This window comes from Triticum dicoccoides, chromosome 2B, assembly GCF_002162155.2.
Source record: "Triticum dicoccoides isolate Atlit2015 ecotype Zavitan chromosome 2B, WEW_v2.0, whole genome shotgun sequence".
Classification (NCBI taxonomy): domain Eukaryota; kingdom Viridiplantae; phylum Streptophyta; class Magnoliopsida; order Poales; family Poaceae; genus Triticum; species Triticum dicoccoides.
Genome location: NC_041383.1, coordinates 138,977,127 through 138,988,033, shown reverse-complemented (window position 1 = coordinate 138,988,033; position 10,907 = coordinate 138,977,127). Strand labels below are relative to the sequence as shown.

At 51.1% G+C, this 10,907-nt stretch overlaps 1 protein-coding gene across 1 annotated transcript in view; it reads left to right on the top strand.

Annotated features, from left to right (window-relative positions):
* The window catches only part of LOC119362635 (ankyrin repeat domain-containing protein 2A-like), a 7,514-nt gene extending 1,600 nt beyond the window's left edge, over positions 1–5,914 (top strand). The window contains exons 4-6 of the mRNA XM_037627879.1: positions 5,020–5,088; positions 5,183–5,232; positions 5,364–5,914. Coding sequence (XP_037483776.1) covers positions 5,020–5,088; positions 5,183–5,232; positions 5,364–5,475 — 231 coding nt within the window. The 3' untranslated portion in view covers positions 5,476–5,914. The remainder of the gene's footprint in view (positions 1–5,019; positions 5,089–5,182; positions 5,233–5,363) is intronic.
* The last annotated feature ends 4,993 nt before the right edge of the window (positions 5,915–10,907 follow it).

The window sequence follows — 10,907 nt, the reverse complement described above, 5'->3', positions numbered from 1 at the left end:
GATGTCCGCGAACTAGGAAGAAGTTGGTATGTGCTGGGACCTTGACATCGCCGATGCTGGCATGTTCGCGAATGAAGTGCAGGTTGATTTTGACATGCTTAGTGCATTGGTGTTGAACCGGGTTGCTGGAGAGGTACATCGCGTTGACATTGTCGCAGAACACAACGATGGCTCGACGGAGCTCGGTGAGACGCTGATGGAGCTACCAAGACTTGGCGACGACATTTGCCACGACCCAGTATTCTGCTTCTACGCTAGAACGAGACACAATGTTCTGGCCCTTGCTGGACCAGGACACCATGTTTGGTCCGATGAACACAAAGAAGCTAGAGGTGGAGGGCCTCGTGTCCGTGCAATCGGCCTAGTCCGCATCATAGTAAGCCACCAGGTCATGGGATGGAGCAACGTCGTGGATGCGAAGACCAAGATGAGCCGTACCTTGCACATAGCATAGGATTCGTTTGACAAGCTGGAGATGTGGCTCGCGGGGATCATGCATGAAGAGGCAAGCTTGTTGGATGTGTGAGCGATTTCGGGACGCGTGACTTTCAAATACTGTAATGCACCGACGAGGCCGCGGTAGTGGGAATGATCGGTGACAAGCTTGTCATTGGTGGCAGAGAGTTTGGCGCTGGCGTCGAGAGGTGTGGAGATGGGGCGACAGTTGAGCATGCCAACATAGTCCAATATCTCAAGCGCGTACTAATGATGCGAGAAAAATAGGCCGGCAGAGTGTTGGACGTTCAGGCCAAGGAAGTGGTGTAGGTCGCTGAGGTCAGTCATGGCGGACTCGGGATGGAGCGAGGTGACGACGGAGTGCAGTAGGCTAGAGAAGCTCGCCATCAGGATTATGCCATCCATGTATAGCAGCAAATAGGCAGTGGACGAGTCGCGATGGAGGATGAAGAGCGAGCTGTCGCTCCTCGAGGCGGTGAAGCCGAGCGTGAGGCTATGCGTGGTGAAGCGAGCAAACCAAGCCCGAGGCGCCCGCTTGAGGCTGTAGAGGGAGCGCTGGAGTTTACAGACTAGTGGTTTGTGTCGATGAAGCTGGCGGGTTGGGCGCTATAGACGATCTCATCGAGAACCCCGTGAAGAAGCGCATTCTTCACGTCGAGCTGATGGATCGTCCATGAGCCGGTGACTATGAGGCTGAGGACGACCTTGCTTTGTGTGAAGCCTCAAAGAACCCAATGCGCTTCCTAACAAGCAAGGGGGTTGTCGAAGTTGAACCTGTGCCTTTAAATCCACTTGCCGCTCACAACATTCTCACCTATAGGTCAAGGCACCAAACACCACATATTATTCTGTAACAGTGCATTATATTACTCGCGCAGGGCAGCATACCAGTTTGGATCCTTAAGGGCAGAATGATAGGAGGCAAGTATGGAAGTCAGACGTCGTGGCGATGTCAAATGGCTCTTTGGGAAGGGTAAAACCTGATTTTTGGCGGGTGCGCATGCTATGACTATTTTGTGGAGTAATAGGGGTGGCTTTGGGAGGGATAAGGGGGACGCGCGGTAGGTCGCTAGAGGTAGGGAAAAGGCAACAGGGGCTCGCGTGGGGCCGTCGTGTATCGGCTGCAGCGGGGACACCGCGTAGAACCGTGTGGCGGAAGACGAGGTGGATGCGGGTGTAGTGCATATAGGTGGGGTCTGCGAGGCAGGAGCAGGAGAATCTAGCAGGGGATGCACGTGATTCAAGGAGCAATTGGTGGGTGTAGGTGGGCTGGCAGCCGAGCAGATTATGACTTGGGTTCTCTTTCTATGTACGAGGCGGAGGACCACATTGACTGCTACTATGAGCCTTTGGAACAGGATGTCACATGGCGCCACGCCTACGTCACCGTCCTCTAGATATGGGGCTCCATTTTTGATGAGCCCTATGATGTCATCAAGTCACCAGATGACATCGCCTTCCGTGCCTGGAGCCAACTAAACTCCTACGACAACCAACCTGGTCATGTGATTCATCTTGGCGCGGAGTTCCGCAACACCACCCAAGGTGATCTGCTCATCGACGAATACTGCCACCCAGCTCAAGGCCCTGGCCGATGCCCTCGGTGACGTCGACGAGCCGGTGACAGATCGCACACGGGCTCTCCAGATCATCTACGACCTTTCGCACCGCTTCCAGATTATGGCCTCTGTCTTGCCAATGCAGGCCCCCTCCCCACCTTCATCGAGGCGCGCTTGCGTCTCTTGCTGGAGAAGGTCACCCTCGATGCCCATGAGTGCACCGAGGGCACCTTCGTTCTTGTCATTGGCATCTGCTGCAACGGCGAGAACTCCAACAGCGCCGGCTCCTCTAGCGGTGCCTCTGCTGACCAGGGATCCTCCCGCCCCTTCGGGCGATCGTGGCCGGTCTAGCTGCTCTGGCGGCAGCGGTTCCAATGACCACGTCGTGGCTGCGGCAATGGTGGCCGTCCCCAGCTGCTGTAGCAAGGTGGTGAGGCTCCTTGGATGGGGTACTTTGCTCCTCTTAGTGCTCCCTTCCCGCCAACTGGTCGCGCTCCTCTAGTTCCCACCGAATGCCGCCGTCTTCATCGGGCCACGCCCTGGCACCCCTGCTTAAGCATACATGGTCTTCTACCCGGGCCCCAGCCTACACCCTACGCGCCTCCCCAGCAGCTGTCTACACCAAGCCAGCATGTTGAACGCCTCCACGAGCAACCTCTCGCTCTAGCATACGGCGCCGCTTATTGGTACCCTGACACCACCGCCTCGTCTCATATCTCCAGAAACATAGGTAATCTCACCAAAATTTATGATGTTTCAGTGCAACATCTTCCTCACATCATGGTCGGCAACAGATCCTCTCTCCCTGTCTCTCATGTCGGCAACACCCATCTTCGAGCCACCCCTTCCACCTCATGTTTTAGTTTCTTCTAACATCATTAAGAATTTCATTTTCGTACACAGGTTTACTTACGATACTTCTTATTCCATTGAATTTGACCCCGCTGTTTTTTCTGTGAAGGACCTGGCCAGCTGGACGCTGCTCATGAGATCCAATATCTCTGGCCACTATACCCGTTCTTTGGCTCCGGCGCCATCGCTCTCACCACTTTTCCCAGATGGCGGTGCCAGAGGTTGCCAATGGAAACACTAGTGAGAGCAGTGGCGTCGGAGCCGAAGAACGGGTATAACAGGCTGTAGCTATTGGATCTCATGAGTAGCGTCCGGGTGGGTAGGTCCTTCGTAGAAAACTAGCGGGATAAAATTCAATGGAACATGAATTATCATAGTAAACTTGCATATGGAAATTAAATTCTTAATGATGTTAGAAGAAACTAAAATATGATTAAGGTGGAAGGGTGGGGTGGAAGATGGGTGTAGCCGGCAGGGAGAGAGGATACATTGTTGACCACGATGTGAGTAAGATGCTCCATTGAAACACCATAAATTTTGTTGTGGTTACATGTGTTTCCCGAAATGTGAGACCAGGCGTCGGTGTCGAGGTATCAATCGGCAGCGCCGGGTAGCTGGAGCGGGAGGTTGTTGGCGTTCAGCATTCTGACTTGGTCCCAAAATGGTTAGACGGCGGCTGTGGAGGCGCATAAGGCGTCAACTGTGGGCCAGAGTAGAAGACAGACTGGGCACGCTTGAGCATGCGCATTGCCTGAGGACGTCGACGGCGTTCAGTGGGAACCAGGTGGCGGGAAGGGAGCACTCCATGGAGCAAAGTAGCCCATCCAGGGCGGCTGACCACCTTGCTGCTGCCGCTGGGGATGGCCCCCGTTGCCTCGGCCACGGTGCGATCGCCGGAGCCGTCGTGCTAAACCGGCCACGATCGCCCAGAGGGTCAGAAGGAGCTCGATCAGCAGACGCACCACCAGAGTTGCCGCATATGCCAATGACGAGTGCGGAGGTACCCTCGATGCGATCCAACAGGAGACGCGAGCTCGGCTGGATGAAGGTGGAGAAGGGGGCCGGCATTGGCATGACGGAGGCCATAATTTGGAAGTGACGCGAGGAACCGCGGATCATCTGGAGAGTCAGCGAGTAGTCAGTCACTGGCTCGTCTACTTTATCAAGGGCGTCGGCCAGGGCATTTGAGCCGGCGGTAGTATTCCCCGGTGCGCAGATCGCCTTGGGTGATGTTGCGGAACTCGGCGCCATGATGGTTCCCGCTGCCAGGTTGGTTGTCGTATAAGGAGGTCAGCTGGCTCCGGGCGAAAGGCGGTGTTGTCCGGCGGCCAGATGACATCATAGAGGACATCAGAGATAGCTGTATATCCAGAGGAGGGTGGTGATGTTGGTTTGGCACCATGCGACATCCTGTTCCAGGGGCTCGGTGAACGTGGCCCTCGGCCTCATGCATAGAGAGAACACGCCTCATAATCTGCCACCATTTGGAGAAATTGTTGGCGGCAAGATCTAGCTTGAAGTGAGGAAGTGCCTGATGTTCAGCTGGTGCATGGAGGGCAGGCTGGAGAATGAGGCGCCGGGCTTGAGCAGAGCACGCTGATCAATCGACAGGGTGATGACGTAGGAGGGAGCCGTGGCTGGTGGGGCGACACGGAGCTGGAGTCCGTTGGAGAGTGAACCGGAAGGAGTCGGAGCACCTCTGAAGGACAGGGAAACAATGGTTAGCGGCACGGAAGACATGATGTGGTTATGGGAGGGAACTCGAGCTACCAAGTTGGAGAATATAATTCACTGTAGATTGTATTCACAGCTCAGTGTTACATATATACATGCCGAAGCACACAACAAGCTAGGTTGTTACAACTGAATCTGCTATAGAGACGGGAACATGGGCTACGTGTGTTGTGACCGCGTGCGTGACGCAGGAAGTGATCGATCGGGTGGAGGCGTGGAGCTGCAGACGTGGCTGACAACTTGTTCCAACATATTGTACCAGATAAAATATATTCCAGTACTTCTGTTTGAATTTTGTTCCTCTGAGCAGATGAAGTTATCTTATGGATTTAAACTGAAAAACTGAACTTGTGTTTTCCGTAAGAATTCCATGTTATAGTGATAACCATTGTTTTATGACTCTGCAATTGGACTACAGAATGTTAACTCTGCAAACTTGGAGAAGAACACGCCTCTCCACTGGGCATGCCTCAATGGACATACAGAGGTAATTCAGTTGCCTCACTATTCTAATAGTGGTTTTCAAGCACCGATCTACTAAATACATAATGACACGAATGCTTATAAAAACAACCTTCCAGGTAATCAAGGCTTTGATATGTGCGGGGGCTATCGTAAGTGCACTGAACAGGTATGTTAAAATGTAAATGACCGCACCAGAAGAAATGGTGGTTTGATTGTGAAATACATTCTGCGGGATGTATTAGATCTTTCTTACTTAGTGATGTCAGTGTTATAAAGGCATGATTTGGTATTCTGCAGCCATGAGAAAACCCCTATGGATGAGGCACTGACCCTTGGAAAGGTGGAAGTGGTCGATGCGATCGGTGCAGCAGTAGCTCAAGCAGAGCTCAATGGTGTTACTGTTTCCTAAGCAGACCCGACATTCTCCTTGTGCGATGGATGACGATGATCGGTCACCCTCTTGTCTTTTTTCGCCACAGTTTCTTCCGGTCTGTGTCACTTAAGATGCTGATATGCTAGTATATGGGGCATCAGGGTGTGTTGAGCCAAGAGTTAACTATCATCTGTGTCTGCAATCACCTGTTAGTGTCAAATGCCCTGAAAGTCCGGCTGCTGACTATGTGTACAGCAGTCAGATGTATTATCTTGTTCTATAAGATTGCAGGTGTCTGGTAAGGCCATCGACTTGTGCTGCTGAACTAATTCATTTCTCGCGCAATGTCCTAGATAGATCCCTGTGTTTACAGTGAGCTGACATTTGCATTTATGGTTTCTTGTGTTGGTGTTGATCCCTTTCAGCGTTCAAATACACTGCATCAGTTATCAACTTATCTTTATGTTTCTGATAATATTATGTATACTTCTGTTGCTTGTTTGAGTTGCAAACTGAATTCATGAACTGTATGGCACGATATGTTCCAGTTGATTTTGCTCAGCTGGCCTCCCCACTGTACATCTGGGCCATGTATCTGAATCATGTTTGGGCCCCTCTGAAAGCAACAGGATAGAGCCCACTGCCTAGAAAAGTCAAGACACCACGATCATGGCAGTCCACGAGGCAAAAATATCAGTCATGGATGGTCGGCCCATTTCTTTGTCCAAATTGAATCTCCACACACACACACACACACAAAAAAAAAGATCCTGCACAGTGTGAGCTCTCCCTCACTTTGTCAAATTCAGGTCGCTGTGGCCTATATAGCTACACTCCGTTCTCACTCTCACTTTGTCAAAATCCAAGAGGCACTTGCGGCAGGCGTGTTTTGCCAGACTGACGCACCACTCGCCAACCGGGTCAAGTGTTTAGGTCGCTCTCTTGATCTGTTCGGCCAACCAAGGTCAGTGTCGCGGCTATAAGAAGAAGACGATGAGGAGGAAGGAGAGCTTCTGACGGAAGAAACTTGTTATCGAGGGGCGACAGGGCAGACGAGGACATGCCGTCGCCGTCAGCGTTGTGAATCGACATTCATAATAGAGGTCACGGGCTCACGGCAGGGAGCCCGTCGCCTTCCTCGCTGCCTCGGTTACTCCGGGACACGAACGCGACGGCGGCGAAGGGGGTATTCACATCCACACAATCGATGCCGCTGCCGCGGGTGGCCCGTGATGCAGTCGTCGGTCGGTCGAGCCACACCATGACCATGTCACGTAGGAACGCGCCGCCCCGACGCCAGGCGCGTCGCCTGATCGTCGGTTTTCGTCGTAAATGCGCGATCTGGCAGTGGCACCGCGGGAGGTCGATGCAGTCGGCGGCTTGACGTCCTCCGTTCATTTCTCTCTACGTACGACTGTATGCATGTAGCGGTACGTGGACACGGAGGCCGGCAGCAAAGGCAGTTACTACTGTGCTGATCTGCTACTGCTTTGAGGGGCGGACGCACGTTGAGTGCTGTGGGGGCAACTGCCCCCACTCGATTTTTCATGCATCAACGGACTGATTTGGTTGTCGTCTGTAAATTGTGCGCATAGTGTCGTGCATATAGCAGTGCTCTATCGATCAGGACCCTCTGCCTAGCTTCGTGTGCCCCCGCTTGGCCCATTATGGTGCCCCCACTCAGCCCACTTTGTTGTTTTTTCTATAAAGCCCATCATACCATAAATCTGTAGGAGCAGCCCACATCCGAGAAAGAACAACCTACGATCGCAAAACTCGACTTGATCGAACCCTTCGGTCCTACTTCACGCACGAGACGCAGACGTCCACGTTCTCCAAAAAAATGAATCCAAGACGCAGGAACCGCGCAACCGGCGGCTCGCCGCCAGCAATCAGGGTCAGTGACTTGCCTTTGTCTGGCCCTCGTGGCCTTGCAAGACGACGCTGCAGCACAGGCCGATCACCAGTTCTGCAATTCTCTCAATCTAATTGGCATCGAGGTAAGCTGTATGGGTCATCTAGGGTTTTCTTGTTTTAATTTTTTTGTTTGCTTGCAATTTTTATATATGTTAAAAATCATGTTAGTCTGATCAATTTGTGTGTATAGATTTGCCGATTTAAGTGACTAGATCTATCCAAACAATTTTTGTACAACTTGCAAATTTTAATGTGCTACTTTTTACTTACAAGTAAAATTGTCTAGTCTGAATCGATACACTCAAATTTGATTTGGATCATCTGTTATACCTAGTCCCAGAACACTTCATCTTCAGGTATGATGTTTGGCAATTCGAGGATTCATTTAAAGTTTTAGTTGATGGCACTTAAATGCGCAGGAAAGCTAATGGTGAGGTTTTTTCAAGAATTAACAACCTCGCTTGATTCGAACAAACTTCCTGGGGTCCATCCAAAAGCAAGAGGATTGCAGATTTGATGGTCTATAGACTTATAAAGCTATCACTTCTCAGCTATTAATATTCTGGAGAATGCTCTACGTAAGAAAATCAATGATATTTTATAAACCATAACTATGTCAGCTTTGTAGAAAATGAATTCTTGAACAAAATTTCTAATTTAGTGTAAGTCAAATGTTTTCATGAGGTGAAGATCACCATGGGACAGAAGGAAATTAGTGTGCTAAATCTCTTTTCTTTTGTAATACCGATATCCTTCAATGTTTTCATTCTACCCTGATTTGATTTTTCTCTCCCTTGCAGGTTATAGGTTATATTGTTAGAAAAATGTGTCAATGTCCCCAATAGCAACTTCAGAATAAGGTACTGACATATTCATGCAAGTCATTTTGCTTCACATCATTACTTTTATTTCACTTTACAATGAAAACTTGGTTATCGTGTGGAGAATGAACTAGTTATATTGTGCCCATATTTTAGTTTATATGGGTGTTTGTCTTGTTGATTCATGAATATGGCCATGAATTATTGCCCCCTGTCAAGTTTTTTCCTGGGTCCGCCTCTGACGTTTCTCTCCTCGGATCGCTGCTGAGGCCTGAGGGCGCACGTACTTGGGCGCAGTGATATATGTGCCTGCCACCCCATGACGCACCTACGTACGAGCCGATCCAAGATTCCAAGGCAGTGTACTCCGCCGTGCCCGTGTAGCGGCACATGCAGATGCAGCATGCTACGTGTCAGGCGACACGTGCACGTTCCAGGCGCATGCAGGTACGCGGATGCCTGTCGACCCGATCTCGTGGCCGTGTTGACTTGGCGCCCACCCGTCCGGCCATTGCGACTGTAGTACAAGCAAAGCGGCGACGCCATTTCAGCAATCGCACGCGCCGTGTCTCTGGTGTTTGTCTCCTGGCCAGGGAGAAAGAGAGAGACAAACATATAACTCACGTATGTTTTGCTGGTTATTTTCGTTCTGACAGTGATGGCTATCTGATGTAGTGATGTCTGTTAATTGTCCTGCTGCTATTTAGGAACCTAGGATTATTCCTTGTGCTTCACAGAGTTAGTGGCTATCTAATTATGCCGCCACATGCGCCTTCCTTCTGTACAGAGACGGCTTGCGTCCGCCAGAATTGATTACACTTGCCAGGCTAACTAACTAGCTGCTCCTGCACACGGCTCTAATTTGTAGGCTGCTCTTTTTGCACTGTGTCACACACAGTGGCAGTACTCACTAGAGAGAGCTTTGGCGGAGAAAAACTAAGCTCCCCCCAACTTCGATTCCAAGAATGCAACGAGTGCAACTTCGTGAGATGATTAGCACTGCAAAATTCGCTGCATGTAAATACACGCTTTCATGGTGATCTACTGCAAATTTAAGCACGTACTACGCTGCATGCATGCACGTACACTCTTCAAAACGTTCACGCGCAAGAACAGGGCTGAGACGCATGCTTAACTGGATCTGCGTGCAAGCTCGTGTCAGTGCACCGTGTGCGGTGAGACCGTGAGGCGACATAAACTGCATGCCGCGCTTCATTTCGCGCGTTTATATCCTTGCTTAGCTAGGACCACAGACACGAGCGGAGCAACGGCGTAACTCCCCGTCGCACGGCGCCACGCGACGCTGCACGGTACAGGCGGCGACACGCACGGGCAGCTCTAATAACTCCGTAGCAGCACCTCAACCATGGATGGAGTACGGATAGGAGTAGCTGACGTCGATCTCCTGGTAGCTATAGTCCCTCCCTACAAGATCCACGGGACAAGCTTAATTGAGGCCTTTAAGGAATGAAGGAATCCAACCCACACGAGATCGATCACCCTCATGGCCACAGATACGTCGTACTCATACGGCTACTGCATGCATATGCATGCATGTATACATGCGTATATATGGGCATGTGCGTGTGCAGTACACGGCAGATACCACGTAGGAGAGCTCATTTTTAGCAAGAGAACCAATAGTGCAAGATCTTACGGATACGTATGCGCTCTGGCTACGAACATAAATCAATTGTAACCACCATAGCTAGGAAAATCACGTACACAAGTGAGTGCATTTTGTACCGGTGCCTGTAAGTATGCACGAGCTAGCTGGGTCGACCGCGCCATCTGCAGTGAACAATTGACGAAAACTCTGAAGCCATAGGCATTCAGTTCTGCGACACGTACATGCCGTGCGTAATAAATAGTGGTCGCTTAAGTGCACGCGCCGGCCTGCGAGTTATTCGCCGCCACCTCCATACTACGAGCGTCCTCGGCCCTTTACCACAACATCATTGCTCTCCCCTTTGCAGCACCATAGCCATCGCCATGCACTGCAACAGTGAAGGAGGCATGGCCGCCATGCATTTCCAAAGCTCGATCTGCACAGGAGCACGTATTTTTTTCCCATGCCCGGGAACAGGGCGCAGATTATACTACAGGAGAGGAGACGGTTATTCTCAACGGTGCATCTGCATGGCAAAGATCAAAAGTTTCAGTTCCGGTTCCCGAGAAGTTGTCACTCCCAAGAACTTGGCAAGATGCGGCGACAAACGACCAAGTTTACGAGCTGTGAAAAGGGAAAAGAAAAAGCTTAGCTTGCGCGAGAAGGTTGGCGAGCGACGACGTTCATGTCGGGCGGTCGTTTCGTTCGAGCTAGGGACCGGAGCTTGTCCCATCCTTGCCGCCCTGTTGACTGCACTGCACGTACGTGGGATCCCTAATTAACAAGGCCTACCATACGTGCCTGTCAAAAAACAAAACAAAAATCCCATCGAGATCACAGTTCAGTGGCAGGAAAAAAACGAGGTTCAGAGAAACAACAAAAAGGCAGAGTCATTAGGCCAAACCCACCGCACGAACTCATTCTGTCCGGCCCCGTCCGTTTGAGGTAAAACGGATAAACCGGACCGCCCAGCGCGCGGGAGCAAACGGACTTTTGTCCGTTTTGTGTCCGCTTTCGACCCATCCGCGGCCCAAGTTTACATCGGTTTTGGGGTGAAACGGACGGCGCGCGGACGGGCGGGGCACGCGCGCGTGTCCGTCCCTGGCCCGCCTGTCGGTGAC